A 16,607-nucleotide genomic window follows, 5' to 3' on the forward strand; every position below is an offset into this window, starting at 1 on the left:
TATCTTTCCCTATCGGCCCATCACCGCTCCCTATGTGTCGTCCGATGTCTGCCGCCCTCCTGCACCACGCCCTGTGGCAGACGCTGTAGGAGCAGCATCCCAGGCCAGCCCTGTTCTCGCCCCCTAATAGGTACGAGTACGACTGAGTGCCGGACGATTGCGTGCCTCGGGGAGAGGAGGAGTGGGAGAAGGATTGGGGGTTCCTTTTATCCAAGTCTTGGTTTCCGAGGTCGCTGTCAAAAAACGGTCAACTTCAGGAATTCAGAGACATGGGAGCTGCCGCTGCTAATCCCGTTGCAGTCTGGCCGAAGCCGTCCAACACATGCACCTGCTGCAGGATTGCAAATTCTTAAACGTAATTCATAATTGTTTATTTCATCTTGTTTAAGACTGTTTTAAAGACTGCCAGGTGGCCGAGTTGGCTTTCGCACGTGAACCTCCTCGGCATTGGCGGGCTATTGAGTTTCGCTCGCTCCGAACGGTTGCTCCCATCGCGCTGGCCGATTGAGTTTGGAGCTCCCGAACCGCCTCCCCCTCATCCGAGCTCTGCCGCTCCCGTCATCATGCCGGCTGATAAAATAGGTACTAGCTGTTATGCAGGGTAAGCGTTTTAACAGCAGCACAGCACAGCACAGTAAGCGGTTCTGACGAGACGAATTCATTTGGTTATTCTTCCCGTATGGAAAAGGCGGAAAATTGTAAATTTTGTGCTGGCTATTGGCCCATTCATTATTACCCGTAGACGTTTGATGCAGCCTTAGAACACCGAACCCAGAATCGCACACAAGAGGTATCTTAACCATGCTTACTCCCCATCGCCGACCGGCTAAACCGCCGGAATTAGCCAATGTCCCTCACCATGACCCGGCACTTGCCCGACACCCAAGCCTTCATTTTCCACCTCACATCCGGCTGCGGTCGGCGAACGGGTCGTGCATGTCGTACCCGGCAGCCGGCTGACCATGCGACATGAGCGGCTGGTTGTCATGATGATCGGCGCTGTGGACCTGGACAGTCGGTCTCTTGGCGTTCACCGCCGCCGCCTTTGCAATGGCAAGGGCCTCCGCCTTGGCTGCGATGCGCTTCTTCTGCTTGCTTTCCCGGCAGCACAGGAAGGTAATCATCGCGATGGCGCCCGTGATGACGACGGCGAAGAAGAGAGCAACCGCAATGCCGCCGCCGTAAATGGTGTTGTTCAGCTCCATGCACGAGGGGTTGCCGCCCGGGTCGTTCCTGCAGAGGAGACCTGCCGCGCACGTAGCGAAGGCCACCTGCGTTGGGAAGCAGCCTTCCTTGATTGTCTTGCCCTTCTTCGCGCCCGTGGTGACGACTGGGCACAATGTCGTTGATTTTGTCGTTGTCGTGGAACAGACGAGCTTGGTCTTGGTTCCCGTACCAGTGGCAGTAGCGGCGGCCGTCTCGGCAGCAGCCGTGGTTGCCTCGGTCGTCTGGCGGGCGAAAATAGGAACGTGGCGCTTGCGCAGCTCGGCAGCGATGCTTCCGCCGTCGTCGCATCTATCCAGAGTCCATTGCGACTCGATAATGGCCTCGGCGACCTCGCAGCCTGCGTTGATGTAGCAGGCCTCGATATCGGCTTGGGAGAAGTCGTCCTTGAGCATTTCCAGACAATGCGCTACAGACCCCGGCTCACCACAGTCGGCCAATTTGGCGAGCTGAACATTTCGTGAGCGGAGGCAGTGCAGTTTTGCCGGCGACAGGGCTGAGGCAGCGGTTGTCAGAAGAAGCGCAACGAGCGCCGGAGCGGCCTGAGATGAGCGCATCTTGGCCGGGTTTTGTGGGGGTGTGCTGCAGGTGAACTGCCGGGACGGGGGTTGGTCAAAGGTGGGTAGCGGTTCGGAGGGGTCGCAAATGCCGGCCCCAGATTTTCGGGAGGCGGTTGAAGTGTTGTGCGACAGAGTCCAAGTCGTGCTCTAGCAATTTCCCGATACGGAAACTTGGTTTCGGCAGTCTACAGGGTGTTGTACAGCTTTGGGCGAAATGGCGCCGTCGGATTGGTCTATGATATCGTGTGCGGTGGGAGAACTACTCGATGAATGTGTAGGAGAAAGCCGTGTTCTTTGTCGGGGTAGTGAGAGAAGAAGAAGGAGAGTGAAAGGGAGGTTCATGCAAGGTGGGATGGGAATGGGCGTCAATAAAAGCAAGGGAAGCAGAAGGGCGCCTTCTGGTGCCTGGGGCTGGACTCGACCTGCCGTGCCCTTCTTTGGCTTCTCTCCATTCTCGCTGGCCTTGTCCTGTCTTGTCTCTGGCTGTGGGCTGAGAGGCTAACGCCAATACCAATGCCACGAGCATCTGCAGCTTAGCACGGGCCCCGGTGCCCATTGGGCCATCGTGGATTGGCCATGTTTTGGTCTCCGCTTGGGCTCGCTCTTAGTCGCTGACTTGCAGCTGCACCAGACCCAGACTTGGACTTGCAAGTAAGGCTGGGAAGCTCATTTCACGGTGGCACAGCCCTTGCAGCTCACTTTTGCTTGGGAACCGGCGAATGGGAGCGGGAGGCGTGGTGGCTGACGGCGTCCGCCTCCATAATTAGCCATGTCGACTGCGACTGGGAATGCATGAGCCGTCCACGATGCCCTCACAGGGGATTTCTCGTCCCATCTCACATTGACTGATGTCTCCATATTGCTTATTTTTTTGAGCGGTGACGGCCCGTCAAGCGAGTCTTGATTTGCCGTTTGGCACTGCCCATTTTGTCCCCTGTGCATGCTATTCACTTCAACTCTTCCTCCTGTTGGCCGCCCTGACTCTACCACAATGCCCGATAAAGGAGAGCTCTGTCAGCTCGCCGGCCACAATCCCAAGCTAAGATGACCTTAGCTGTTCCCGTCACACAACCTACCCCAATCAGCGCAAGCGCAGAGGGCACAGAGCGAACTCTAACCAAGCCCCATAAGGGAGGGCCTGCCCACCGAATTGTGGATGTCTACCATCGACAACCAGGTTCGGATTCTTGTTGCCTTGCCGTCCCGATTTTGCTACGTAGGCTGCCGCAGTCCTCAGGCGGGGGAAGGGGGTTAGCTCGGATTCGGGTGGGAAAGAAAAATAAGAAGAAAAAGGAAGTTAAAAAAAAGAGGGAACTGCCCCCTCGCTTGCTTGGCAAGGTCGGGCGGGCAGTGGTAATGTATCCCTGCTGCGGCTCGAAATGGTGGTGAATGTTGGTTTCTCGACTCACGACTGGGTTGGCCCGTGGCTGAGACTGACACCCTGGCAGCTGAGCCAGACCATGCCCATTCTAGCAACGCCGTGCAGCAGCTGAGATCCCTTTTTTCTCTTCACTGCACTAAGCCCCCCGTTGTTGGGAAAGGCTCTGCCAGAGGTCGACCTTTCTGTCTGCATTCATCAAGAAAGGGGCAGGGGGGGCAACAGACCCAACGCTATTGTCATGGATATGATGCTGTGTGTTCTGAGGCATCTCAACAGGCGGGAAACAATAGAATGGCCGAGGGACAGGGCATTGGCGCGCGGTCAGACATTTGACGATGGCCCCAGAAAGGCATTCATCCACCTGAGACAACTTCGTAGTATCCGTAGCAGTAAGCACGACAAAAGCAAGAGGGCTGTCAGCAAAGAACTGCTTGCTGCTTGGGTTGGCGGTTGTTGGTTGTCAGCAGGGCGGGGCGGCGTTCCATCCGGGCTGACTGAAGAACATGGTGGCCGAGAGCACAGCATAGCAAAGCATGGGATGAACAGCTCCTGATCCGGTAATCTTCGGGTTCGGAAAACAAAGTAAATCCCCATCCCGTCGGAAATGTGGCGGTGTGAGTCGCGACCATGTACCAGGCAGCAAGCAGGCGCGGTCGATAAATAGCATCGTCTCCATCATCCTTCCCACAATGTCCATGGTGAAATTACATTCTGCCTAGAAGGAATGCCCCGGACGCAGGCTAGATGGGAAGGATGCAGACATGGTAGGTAGGTGCACTGGCCACCTGGGGATCCTAAGGTACCTACCCGTTGCTTTGCAGTTGGCAGCCAGTTGGCCCCGGTCGCGCTTGACACGTCGGACAGTTGCATGTTGTAGAAGGCAGCAGCACCGCCTTCCGCCCTGTCCCGGGTCTTCCCTCGGGGATCAAACAGTTGGTGGATTTCTCCGTACGTGCATGTCAATGTTTTCCCCTTTAGGCAGGTAGACTAACTCGACGGGATAAGCACGGTGGCCCGGCGGATCTCGGCTGCGTTGAAGGATTTGGCTTCGACAGAGATCTCATACCTTCCTCTACGCCGTGGCTGAGTCTCGTCTGACAGATGCCCAGCCACGTGCCTTCTGGCTTGCTGGCTGGCTGGCTGGCTGATTAGACTATTGCCCGCCGTGGCCAAGGTATGCTCGAGGCTGTTTTCTAGGCTAGGCTCAGTTTTCTGCTGGGCGTACTGTGCAATGACGCCCCCGTGAGACCTGGGCGCTGTCCATCTTCTCGTGCCGCCCACACATCAGTGGAATGGTTCCAGCTGTTTACCAAAACATGACACTGATCTCCAGCCACCGATGGTTGTTAAAAGCCACAAACAGGCTCTTGATGGTATTGAACTCGAAAGCTTGCTCTCAACATAGCCTTCCCCCAACTCGGCTATCTGGCCAAAGTCTCGCAACATACATCATACCTACCTAGAGCACGCATGTCCTCTGCTAGTCCAGATGATACACTGTTGTCGTAAAAGCCATCAGGGCCTTAGCTTGGTAATAAACAATGTTGTCATGAGGCTCTAGAACTAGGTTTGACGTACTTCGCTCCAGACCGTCCCGTCCTCGCTTTGCGTCGGACGAGGGGCCGGCTCGGTCCCTGAATCTACCAGAAACATCCCCCGCCCCCACACGATTACGACGTCATCACTCAGTTCCCGGACCTCCAACCTTGCAACACCTCTTCCAACCTTCCTTTCTGGTGCATCCCATCGCTCAGGTTTTGTATTAAACCTCCAACTGCCGCCATCGATCTCTCATCCTGACCCATCAACTCCACAAACCTCTTAATACCCAACTGCAACAAGCCAAAACGCAACGCCACTAGACCCCATATCCCACCATCTTCAGTCACCATGCCTCTCGTCATTCCCGGCATCAACAACAACTCCTCTGGTGATAAGACCGAGGAGTGGTCCAACAAGCTCGTCGGTAAGAAGCTTCATGAGGAGGAGTCGAACGAGACCGTAAGTCACAGCCCCTTTGCTCCCTTGCCGCCAACTCTCTAACCGTGGCTACCTCGATAGACATTTTGCAAGAGGGACCTCCCCAAGGAGACCCGTGTCATTGAGCCGGGCATGATGGTCACCAAGGACTTTAAGCCCGACAGACTGAACGTTCACGTCAAGGAGGATGGCACCGTTTCTCACGTCCAGCACGGTTAAGCCGGCACATGACGACACTTGCCCAAGCTCTGAGCGTTCATTCGGAGCATGACAGCTACGCGACCACGGGATACGATAGATTTGCATGACTGTACAGCTGTGAAACTTTTCAAAGAATACAACATTTAACTCTTTCCATATGTTGTTGAAGGTCATGTGTGACGATGCCTATCCAGTTTCGAGTGACGTGATGCGCCCGGCCAAACCCCTCGCGAAAAGCCCCATAGAATCGCTGCCCCTCCATAACTGCATGTCTGGTTTGCCCCGCCCGCCCAATTGCGGGGCAATTTTCCTCTGCGATGTTCGCTCTTGAGACATACCCCCACCATCAACCACCAACCCAAACCACGACCGACAGACGCGACGAACCTCCCGACGCCCAACCTTCTGTGATACCCCTAGAGACGTCGATCAAAATACCGCCAAAATGTTCAAGAAAGAGTAAGCCGCAACACCCGACCAGTGCGCGTGCCCCCAGCGCCCCCAATGTCACGCCCCCATAGGAAACCCGTCAAACAAAAGCTAACCGTTTACCCCTCCTCCGTCCAGCATCACCTCGGCGCCGAAACAAAAGCTCAAGTCGTCGGTCCAGCGCAACCTCCGCCAGTCGCTGCTGACGACCTTCCCGCTCCTGAACCCCTTCATCGATGAGGTCATGCCCAAGAAGGCCTCGCTGGAGCAGATGAAGCTGCCCGACCGCTGCTCCCTCTACGTCTGCGAGCAGCAGCCCCTCTTCTACCAGCAGGACAGCGCCATCCTGATGCCGCACCTGAAGCTCGTCCACCGCTTCCCCCAGGCCTTCCCCACCATCCAGATCGACCGCGGCGCGATCCGCTTCGTGCTTTCCGGCGCCACCCTCATGGCGCCTGGCCTGACGAGCCCCGGCGGCCGGCTGCCGGAACCGAGAGACGGCGACGAGGGCGTAGACGAGGAGGGGCACTGGAGCAGGGAGCTGGCGAAGGGCGAGCCCGTCATCATCATGGCCGAGGGCAAGACCGAGGCCTGTGCCGTAGGCATCCTGGTCGCGGGCACGAAGGAGGTCAAGGACAAGGGCAAGGGGCCCGTGGTGGAGGAGGCGCACTTCCTCGGTGACGGCCTCTGGAGACTCGGAGACTAAATAAACAAAAAGGATTGCGGGCGTATTATGAGAACACGGGAATGGAAAGAAATTTGAAGCGTCTGGGCAGGAGAAACAAATCTCGCAGACGAACCCTGCGAATAAGGCAGCAACCGGGTCGCCTGCAATTTCGCGCGAGCCACACCAAGGAACACCTTCTAAACTCTGAAACCTCTGATCCGGGAATCAACCCAACTTTTGCCTTCTTTTAATCTGAAAATTCTTTTCTGTCAAAAACGAATATCGGCCGTGTCGAACTTGAACTTGCGTCTCGGTGCTACGGCCCTGCTCGACCATGCGATTTGCATCTGCAAAGGGAACAGACCCCATTAAGGCGTCCAGCTATTACCAGCACCCACGTAACATGCATGATGCGGTAATGGTTTCCTAACTATCGCCTTCGAGAGGATTATCCACGACGAGCCTTGTGCTGATTAGGCAAGGGCGGTTCCCGTACTGACGCAAAGTCTCCTCCGGATGGAATGATATTAAACTACCAAGCAGAATGGATAATGATAGAAACTGACTGGAAGATGGTTAGGGAAGACCCCATGGCTTTTCCGAAAGTCCATAGTACAGTAGATCCAACAGTCATCCTGGTGATGTTCTCGTCGACAGCAGTCGTTAAATGGCTCCTATGTGATGCTGATGTTCTGGGTTCTGAATCTTGTTGTCAATTCCAGCCAACGACTTGCAGAACTATCCCCATATTCATTCCCACGAGAGACTCAAGTCATGTCCTGTAGGAGTTACAATCACGCCAGCATACTAACAAGAGGGAGCGGCAACCCTTTGCGGTCGGTGGACGTAGTTGATATTGCCAACAATCACAATGTTCATATATGTCGCCTCATAGCAACATGGCAAAAGAACATCAAATTCGGTACTATTAAACTTGGCGAGTAGCCAACACCAACCCAGCCTTCTCTCCTCTCCTCTTCTACATCCAATTCCTTGGCTATGGACGGGCGTTCTCCCCGACCATCAAGTGCATGCATATGCAGCCAGTGCATGATTTCATGTTGAGCGTTTGGTGCCCATTGGGCAGGACATTCACCGAGAATTTCCAATGCTTGCTGCGCCTCCCCTCCCCCCACAGGACGACGTCGAAACACAAGTGTTTCGAGCTTCTTGTGAGTTGTGTTTCTTTCCCCAACAGGCATCGGTCGATTGCTGTCGTTTTCAACCCATACATGATGAATGGCGATTTCCTTGTCCTTCTTCATCTACGCGCCTCAGGTATCAACGCCCTATTTCTTCCCCGTTGTTGAGGCAGAAACCACGAAGAATTTTAACTTCAGGTCACGGCTGCCGTCATGCGTCTCATTAGCACCCTGGATCTTGAGCTGCATGTCTTTCCTGACAATGCCGTACCACCCTACACGATTCTTTCGCATACGTGGGGCAGCGAGGAGGTGTCTTATCACGACATGCTGAACCCTACACACAAAGTTAAAAGTTCTAGGGGGTACCAAAAGATACGCGCCTGCGCAAAAGTCAGCCGCGACATGTGGTACGACTACACGTGGGTTGACACATGCTGCATCAACAAGACCAGCAGCGCCGAGCTCTCGGAGTCCATCAACTCCATGTACGCCTGGTATCGCCAGGCAGGAGTATGCCTCGCCTATCTGGAAGACTTTCATGGCGACAGAATGTCGCAAGTCACCAATAAGAACCGTTGGTTCACGCGCGGCTGGACTCTGCAAGAGCTGATTGCACCAAGTGAGGTCGTGTTCTACTCGGCCTCGTGGGAGAGGTTCGGGTGCAGGTCTGAAAGTAAAACTGAGCTGGAGAAGCTCACGTCAATAAGCACTTTGGCTCTTTCTTTCCACAGGGGGAAAATACCGGTTGCTGAAAAGATGCGTTGGGCTGCCCATCGTACAACGACTAGAATTGAGGACGTGGCATATTGTATGCTGGGAATTTTCGGGGTCAGCATGCCGTTGATATACGGTGAGGGGGAGAGGGCATTCCAACGGTTACAGGAAGAAATCATACGAACCTCGGATGATGTTTCCATCTTTTTGTGGCAAAGTCCGGAACCGAATCACTTCTCCTATCGCTGCCCATTTGCCGTCAACCCCAGCGAGTTTGCGAATTCGAACATAGGGCAGAAGCTGTTATACCCACTAGATGAGCCTTTCGAAATGACGAATAAAGGGCTTCGAATGGTGGCGAACCTAGTCCCCGCCGCCAAAGTCTTGGAGGGCTCATCCGAAAGGAGCACGTTACTGGACGATTTGCTCTTTTGTGTTGGTGGACACATTGATAATATCTTTTTTCTTCCATTCGACCATCCTTGTACGGCGGATGAAGACGGCCGCCGCCGAACAAAAACGCCAACTATCATACTGAGGAGAACCCACGACGAGAAGCTTCAGTTCGCTCGCGCATACGCTGGCTTTCCGGTCGAGATGGAAGTAATGGTTGGCGACCCAAATTATGCACGTCACTTCCAGAGGGTGACTTTTTTCATTTCCAGCAAACTTGCATTATTAAACAACAACTGTGGTCTGATGTATCACGACCTCCACGTCACAGGAACCGAAAGGAGGTTTATTACGAATGGCCCCACAGCTGACGGGTACTTGGCAGACTGCGAAGTCGAAAGTATTGTTGGTTCGTCCCTTGTATGGTTGCCGTCTATCAAAACTGCTGGTTTAGAGGCTGCTTTTGCCATCAGGTCTGCCGCCTTGCGCCGGAGAACCGTAAACGGTTTCTGTTTGGTGTTGAGACAGAACCCGGTCACCAACACGCTACATATCTACTTTTTTCAAGGATACTGTCTGCAGTTGTTTAAATGGGGCAGGAATATCACTATTGAAGAATTATTTCAGCTTAATCAGGACGAAAAGACAAGCAATCTTCTAGAGCTTGAGGAATCTTTGCAGCTTCGGCAGGTGTCGGACAGCCTCACTGTTTGGTGGCAGGGTATGAGAATGGCTTTTACAACGAGCAAGATACAGGATGTCACAGGCGCACTGTTTTTACACCTGGGCATTGCCATTGTCGGCGAGGGGCTTGATATGGACTCGACACATAGGATGGAAGCTGTGTAGTGTCCTATGTGCGAGGACCATTTACAATTTGGTCTTCTGGCTGAAGAAGCATAATATTTATGAGAAACATTGCTTAACTCTGATAAGAATTTACGTACGCGGTCTGAGTTGCGTTCATTGAGCGGATACTAATTTATGCCCAGCTAACCCCTAAACTATGTGGCTCTCCATTTTCACATCGACTCTTTATTGTCCCAGATCCCATATGAACAAAGCTTTCCTATTCTCCAAGGCGTTTTGGCTTGTTACGTCTCAATCTCTGAGTCAGCCTTGCGTCTTTCAGCATGTGTTCTCCAGCACATTTTGTTCTCCAATCCCATAATATATTTGGTGTGTGTCGTGGGAAGACAGGGAGACCTGGGCGAACTGAGGTGCCGGGCATGTTAATTGACAAAACTACCTCGAGGTAGGCAAAATATAACAGGCCTTGCAAATAGTTGGCATTGCTTCCCCGAACTGATTCGTGTATACTCTAATCCGCAGAAACAGCCCCTCGACGCTGTCGTTTCCCTAGCTTTCTATCCTCGCCACACCCAGGCCCGTGGCCCGCCCCGCCCGCACCTAGACCTCGAACCCGGCATAGAGGACCTTCTCCATCATGCCCGCCGCCGCCCCGGCCTCGACCTTGGCCTCGACGCCGCCGCCGCCGAACTCGTGCGCCTCCTCGAAGCCCTGCTGCCAAAACTCCCACCGCCTGAACGAGAACCCCGCGCGCCCCTTGAACCTCGCCCCGGGCCTCCACCGCTCGTCGGCCTTCTCGCCGCCCTTGGCGGCGTGCACGCGCGCCTCCGCGGGCGACGCCGCCTCCGAGGTCACGGACAGGTGGTACAGCCGCTGGCACGAGTGGATCGCCCACTGCGCGGCCGCCATGAGCCGCGCGTCGGCGCCGCCCCTGTCGCCCGCGTCCGCGGAGCGGCGGTCCTCGAAGGCGGAGCGGAGCTGCTGGATCGCGAAGTCGCGGCCGTCGATGAGGTTGTAGGACCAGAGGAGGGCGGCGAAGGCGTTGAGGTTGATCCAGCGGGTCAGCGTGTCTGTCCTCGCCGAGGGTCGGTATGGGGCTTTTTGCGATCTCATGTCAGGACTCAGACTGGGCCGGGTGGACCCCCCTCTGCCCCCGATTTCCGGGTTGTGCAAGGGGGTGGTGATTGAAGACTTACACGCCATGCCATCCACGATGCTCCGGTTCAGGCCATGGAGACGACTCAACTGGTCAAAACCGTCCTGTAAAGTTTAGTAACCATTCTGAAGCGCGCGAGACAATGGTCTCAGACTCACCACCGTCACTGTTGCTGTCGTCTTCGGCGACGACGAGAGTTGGTCGAGGATGACTACCAAGTCGAGCATTGCGATGTTGCCCGACGGCGTCTGCTGCGCCAAGGACACGAACAGATTCCACACCGAGGTCAGGACGGCGTCGGAGGGGCGGTAGGAAGGAAGCAGGGCCGCAAGCTCGACGGCGACCCTGCGGAGCCGCTGCGGGTCATTGTTCTGCTCGAGGATCGCGCCGCGGATGATGCCAAACGCGGCGCCGTCATCAAAGTCCGTCTCGTCTGGCGTGTGCCTCCATTTGACGACTGGCATATTCCCGCCCGTTATATCGACTATGTGCTCCTCATAACTCTGGGGACGGCCGACGTCCGCGTCGAACCTGAAGGACATTGCTCGGGAAGTCGTCGAGATGTCCGCTTATCCTTTGTTACCCTTTGCAGGACACTGTCACATGTATGAATGCAAGCTGTGCCGTCTCAAGCCCATCATAGAGGGGAAAAAAGAGATGAAATAAAACCAAACACGACGGTCTCGGTCGGGAGAGAAGCATTAACTCTCAGGAAAGCTACTTTGCGTTTGCATGGGGAGAAGGCAAGGAAGACGTCACTAAGCTGCCCCTCCAAACCCCCAAGACACACACACGCGACATCTCTCCGGGGCCGGTGGATATGCGGGGGCAACAGTCAGGCAAACGGGTTTAATCGGACAGCACGACCGCTGCATGACTAGAACCAAGGAATTTCCTCCACCGGTCGGCAACTTTTCGGGCAGTGCGCGGCCTGGTCTGTACTAGTGTTGCCATCGGCACGGCATCCCGTCTGGAACCAGCGGGCGAGCGAGCCGGACTCAGCCGACAAAGGCGTTTGGCATGTGGCCTGGGAGCACGGTGCCCCGCCGCGCTCACCTTCCTGGCTTCCGCACTAGCGACGGGAAGGCAAGCGCGGTGCAGCTGGGTTATCAACCTGTGCGCATGCAACTTCCGTGGCCTGAGTTGATCCAACTTGTAAGTTGCAGGTGCTGGCGCTGTTGGGCCGTTGAAGTGAGGCAATCCACAGTGGCAATAGCGGGTCTTGAGGGGCCTTGGAATGCCACTGAGTACCTAGCATTTGTGTATAAAGCGGGCAAACTGCTTGCCTTACAGAATACTTTGCGGGTCGGGTAGTACACCTTGAGCCAACCCATGCTATTATTGTTGTTCAACCCAAGTTGTCCTGGCTGTTGGACTCAACCAGTCGCAGCGTGGCAGATGAATATGGCAGTTGAACTACCAACTTGGCCTGCACTCAAAAAGACACCAAGCCAGCATGTCTGAGTGGAGAGCAACCGTCGGTCCCACCCCACGAATAAACTCAACTCTTCGTGCCGACGGGGATGGACGTTGAAGCCATCTCCAGGCTGACCACCTATGTCGATGTAACCATGTATCCCCCGTTTGCACCCAGGAAGAAATTATGGAAAAGAAAAGAGGGAATCGACGAAGTAAAGTAGTGGACCAGCTCGACCACTCGCGGAATACCATGGAACAGCCCGTGATTCATCACGTTCTTACTAGGACACCCCGGATCTAGTCAACAACCCCCCGGGACAAGCCGCTCTGCACAGAATATGGAACCAATATCTCGATGTCTACCATCTCGGGGTCATACGGAAAGCCTCCTAGGGAACAGCAAAGGAGTGCGCAGTTGTTCAGGCACCCCTCGGCGTGGCCCGCGCCCAGCGAGCGAGCGAAACTCGTAGGCTTCATCATAGAATTCCGGCGAAAGTCCATGGTCCGCTCCAAGATCACACACGGAGACCCGACACAGGCCAAGGAGGACTCCCTCATCGCGACCACGGCCCTGCGCCCTTCTACCCCAGCGAAGCTTCCTGGACACCCCGAGAGAACGACAAAGGAACCTCTGGGAGCCCCCTCTGGTCCAACGTAGACATACGCCCCCTTCCCCGGGAACAGCGAGGTAAGGAACATGCTCAAACTCACACAGCCCGCAGCCGCACTTGCAGCCCACGCAGCCATCCCGTCGTCCGAGAATCGGCATGGTCGGTCTCCCACGCATGCAGTGACCGCTTTCCACGCCGAAAGCCTGCCACAGAAACAGGCGCCCTCGCCCGTCGTGGACGTCTCGACCTCGGAGAGAACACTGGGTTACACCGGGCGGATGGACATCGCGCAGCTGCACTTCGCCGCGACTGGGGCCTCAAGACGAGGGACCCGGTATTCGAGCAGGAGGAATACACAGCGTGTCAGTGTACAGAGATGGCGTGCTCATGGACACTGAAAGTCCCAAAATCTCATCATCATCATCATCATCATTCCCATGACAGGGTGGGTGGAGGAGAAGTGGTGGAAGTGAGATGGTTCGATCATGAGCCCGAACCAAGCTGAGCTTCCGCAAGGCCCCCCCGTCCCTGCAGGGGTGTTGGTGTCCAGCAAGCTCCCCCAGCATCAAAGGTGGACAGTGCTCCCACACACCCAACCCCGAGGCGGGCCGGATAAACCCATCCTCCACCTTTCGTCGGCCCAAATTCAATCCTATTCCAAAATTTCGGAACCCTTCGAATCGCCCTATCCCCCCCAAAACTCCGTCTGAAGCCATCACCTCGTCCGTCCACACACCCCCCGCCGGCCGAAGGACCAAAAGCCAATCCGCGCCCGCCCGACCTCTACGCGCTCCCTACACCGGCCAATTCCATCCGCCGAAACCGTTCGCAAAACCGGGCCTGTCCAAGTCCCCCCCGTACCGGACGAGGCGCGCACGACAGCAGCAGCGTCCAGACCGCGCGATTGGGAAACCCGCCCAACGCCCGACCCGACGACACCGCCGAACCGGCCGCGCAAGTAACCCCCACGAACCTTCAGCAGGCAAGCCCAGATACAAGCAAACCCGAAATGGCATCCTTCGCACCCCTCCGCGGCGCCCTGAGGCCCGCCGCCCTCAAGACCGCAACCGCCCCTGCAATGCCCGCCGCCGCCCGTCCCTTCTCGACAACACCAGCCCCCGCCGCCCGCAAGGCGACCTCGGGCTCGGGCGGGACCCCCGAGTACGCCGCCCGCGTCGCAAACATCCGCCAGCAGCTCTTCGCCCAGGCGCCGCCGCCCCTCCGCATGGCCCGCAACCGCCACCTCCGCCACTGGACCATCCACCGCGCCTGGCTCCTCCTCCAGCGCCAGCAGCGCGAGGAGCGCGAGAAGGAGCTCTACCGCCTCCAGCAGAGCATGTTCAACGCCAACGAGGAGCTCCGCAAGACCTCGGGCCCCGGAACCAGGGAGGAGGGCTGGCTGTACCGCGTCGCCCAGGAGAAGAAGGGCGTCTACGGCGCCGGCGCCGTCCCCATCGAGTACGCCCGCTACCAGACCGAGAGCCCTGCCCGGCAGGCGTGGAACCACGAGTGGAAGCGGTAGAGGGATGGATGGACGGATGGAGAGCGCAAGGTTTCGTTTCGGGATACCAAGGAGTCAGCAGAGCAGGGAGGCGCCGAGAGCGATGTATAGAGATCTAGACATCGAGGCCGCTCGTCTCCCATGTACCACCACCAACCTTGACACGTTTCGTGTCATTCTACTGTAGCATACTGTGTAGCATGGCCGTTGTACAATGCAGGAGAGAAAGGGTCAAAAAGCAATTCCAAAGTTTGAAGCATTATGAAGCCTTTTTTTCAATTGCTACTGCGTGAAAGTGACTGCCGTCTCCCTTTCGAGGGGGAGACGTATGTGATCCCCCCAAACTCCAGTGCCATCTGCCTAGCTTCGAACTTTCGGATCGTTCTATGTTGTGCTGTCCTATTAATACAGACAATGGAAGAAGGGCAGTCCCCTCATTTTCACAAAGACGTTCGCTGGATCCCGCGCTTTTCCCGCTCGTTCCGGTGCCGCTGAGAGGAGACTAAAAATAAAAAATAAGATAAAAAAGAGCATTAAAAGTTTTCGAGTCGTATGATTCGATCAATGTAAGATGGTGGCCCGGCGAGCCTTCTGGGAGCGTCCTTCAAATCGATTCGCTTTCGATCCATTTTGCGCATCCTGGCTGACGGCATGTCCGTTTGTGGACAGCCGGCTTTTTCCAGCATTGGCTTGGATCGGCGTGATTCGCATTGGTGGTGGCCGGCGATCTCGTGATGCCGTGGTCAAACGCCATCCTCCCGCAGAACTGGTCGAGGCCCCGTCCGTCTGTTTGCTGTGCCGTGCCCGCACTCGCGGCCGGTTGAATTCCAAACGATTATGTTGCATGGCTCAGAGGATGACGCAGCAGCCGCCTCCCTCGCCCTTCTCAAAGGTCAACAGGGCGGCGCGCGTGGCGGCCTCAAAGACATCGTCCACGCCTTCGCCGCTGAGACTGGAGCACTCGAGGTATTTTCTGGCGCCAACTTCACGAGCAGCGGCATCACCTTCCTGGGGGGTGACGAAGCGCAGCGACTTCTTGCGCATTTCCTCGATAGCGACGGGGTCTTCGCGGAGATCCTTCTTCAGACCGACGAGGATGATGGGCACGCCCGGGCAGAGTCGGGTCACCTCCTCTATCCACTGTTGTAATTCGTCAGAATCAGACCAATATTGGCGCCAAGAACCCAAGCCCACTAGAACGAACCTTGTGCTTGACGTTATCCAGAGAATCGGGCGTGTCGATGGAGAAGCCGACGAGGATTACGTGGGCTTTGGAGTATGCCAGGGGGCGTAGTCGTTCGTAGTCCTCTTGCCCTGCGGTATCCCATAGCGCCAACTGAACCGACTTGCCGTCTACTCTACAATCCGTCACATAGTTCTCGAAGACGGTAGGGATCTAGAGGTCATGGTCCGTTAGAAGCCGCAGTTCGAAGGGGCGGGGGAGCGAGGCATCGGCACTAACGTAATGCTGTAGAGGGCCTTTTGTTAGCAAAATGAAGATTCGAGGTCAGGCCACACACGGAGGCGCAGGGCTGGACTTACTGTGGGAAAATATCCAAGGGTGAAGACGCTGAGCAAACTCGTCTTCCCGCAAGCACCGTCACCAATAATGACAAGTTTCCTAGACAAGGTTGGTCAGCAAAAACAAAGCTACTTGAAAACCGAATAACGGAACAACAGCAGATAAAACGGGATTGTCCGGTCTGAAGGTAGAGAGGCATCATGAACGAGGGCCCGCGGTCGAGAAGGGGAGAGGGGCTATCGGTCAGGGAAGACAACTGGGATGGGGATCGGCAGGAATTGGACAATGGCTGTACCTTCGAATGACGTTCTGGGGGGTTGCTGCTGCCATGGCTGCGATTTAGGGTGGACTAGGCAGAAGCGTTGTGGGGGAATTGTCTCGACCCGAGCGTCAATTGAAGGACAGACTGGACCGTCTGGGCAGCTGTTTTACTAAAAGTCGAGCCAGGAGATAGTGACGGAGCGACGAAGAATCGCAACCCAGAAAAATACGGCTGGTCCGCGCGACGGGCAAGCGACGGAGGAGTCGATGCTGGGGTCGGTGGGTTTCGTATGCGGTACGTCGGTGGTAGAGTCGTATCGGGGGCTGCGGCAAAAGCGGCGGCGGCGGCGGCGGCGAAGCGACTGCTGCTGGGTGTAGGCAATGTTTGAATTTGAGGTGGTGGGTGTGTGGGATTGTTTCTTCTTCTCCGGTGGGACTGATAAAAAAAAAAGGAAAATGCGAAAAGGACAATGGCGGATATGTCGGAAGAAGAGAAGTATGCGGATGGGATTGGAAGATTGGAACAAGGTCAAGGGGGAGAGGGGAGGATTTAAAGGGGAGGCGAGAAAGAGACGGGGAGACGAAAGGCAGGAGGAGAATGGAGAAGGAGGAAGAAGAGGGCGTCGTTGAGTT

The 16,607-nt window shown here is 55.9% G+C and overlaps 7 protein-coding genes across 7 annotated transcripts; 4 read left to right on the forward strand and 3 right to left on the reverse strand.

Annotated features, from left to right (window-relative positions):
* Positions 1–902: 902 nt before the first annotated feature.
* On the reverse strand, positions 903–1,781 carry EsH8_VI_000371 (uncharacterized protein; the record flags this gene model as incomplete). Its single annotated transcript, XM_083271624.1, has 1 exon — positions 903–1,781. The coding sequence occupies one exon, from the start codon at positions 1,779–1,781 to the stop codon at positions 903–905; it is 879 nt and encodes a 292-aa protein (XP_083126798.1).
* Positions 1,782–5,055: 3,274 nt separating this feature from the next.
* EsH8_VI_000372 (uncharacterized protein) lies at positions 5,056–5,364 on the forward strand (the record flags this gene model as incomplete). The annotated part of the gene is made up of 2 exons (XM_083271625.1): positions 5,056–5,166; positions 5,227–5,364. The coding sequence occupies 2 exons, from the start codon at positions 5,056–5,058 to the stop codon at positions 5,362–5,364; spliced, it is 249 nt and encodes an 82-aa protein (XP_083126799.1).
* Positions 5,365–5,791: 427 nt separating this feature from the next.
* Positions 5,792–6,481, forward strand: EsH8_VI_000373 (translation machinery-associated protein 20; the record flags this gene model as incomplete). The annotated part of the gene is made up of 2 exons (XM_083271626.1): positions 5,792–5,805; positions 5,914–6,481. The coding sequence occupies 2 exons, from the start codon at positions 5,792–5,794 to the stop codon at positions 6,479–6,481; spliced, it is 582 nt and encodes a 193-aa protein (XP_083126800.1).
* Positions 6,482–7,797: 1,316 nt separating this feature from the next.
* On the forward strand, positions 7,798–8,375 carry EsH8_VI_000374 (uncharacterized protein; the record flags this gene model as incomplete). Its single annotated transcript, XM_083271627.1, has 2 exons — positions 7,798–8,260; positions 8,344–8,375. The coding sequence occupies 2 exons, from the start codon at positions 7,798–7,800 to the stop codon at positions 8,373–8,375; spliced, it is 495 nt and encodes a 164-aa protein (XP_083126801.1).
* A 1,729-nt stretch (positions 8,376–10,104) lies between these two features.
* Positions 10,105–11,202, reverse strand: EsH8_VI_000375 (DUF3632 domain-containing protein; the record flags this gene model as incomplete). Its single annotated transcript, XM_083271628.1, has 2 exons — positions 10,105–10,764; positions 10,819–11,202. 2 exons carry the CDS (start codon positions 11,200–11,202, stop codon positions 10,105–10,107), a joined length of 1,044 nt encoding a protein of 347 aa, XP_083126802.1.
* Positions 11,203–13,699: 2,497 nt separating this feature from the next.
* On the forward strand, positions 13,700–14,212 carry EsH8_VI_000376 (mitochondrial 54S ribosomal protein mL40; the record flags this gene model as incomplete). The annotated part of the gene is made up of 1 exon (XM_083271629.1): positions 13,700–14,212. The coding sequence occupies one exon, from the start codon at positions 13,700–13,702 to the stop codon at positions 14,210–14,212; it is 513 nt and encodes a 170-aa protein (XP_083126803.1).
* An 828-nt stretch (positions 14,213–15,040) lies between these two features.
* On the reverse strand, positions 15,041–16,043 carry EsH8_VI_000377 (P-loop containing nucleoside triphosphate hydrolase protein; the record flags this gene model as incomplete). The annotated part of the gene is made up of 4 exons (XM_083271630.1): positions 15,041–15,331; positions 15,396–15,587; positions 15,734–15,812; positions 16,009–16,043. The coding sequence occupies 4 exons, from the start codon at positions 16,041–16,043 to the stop codon at positions 15,041–15,043; spliced, it is 597 nt and encodes a 198-aa protein (XP_083126804.1).
* Between the last annotated feature and the right edge of the window lie 564 nt (positions 16,044–16,607).

Source organism: Colletotrichum jinshuiense, chromosome 6 (assembly GCF_051148585.1).
Source record: "Colletotrichum jinshuiense chromosome 6, complete sequence".
Taxonomy (NCBI): domain Eukaryota; kingdom Fungi; phylum Ascomycota; class Sordariomycetes; order Glomerellales; family Glomerellaceae; genus Colletotrichum; species Colletotrichum jinshuiense.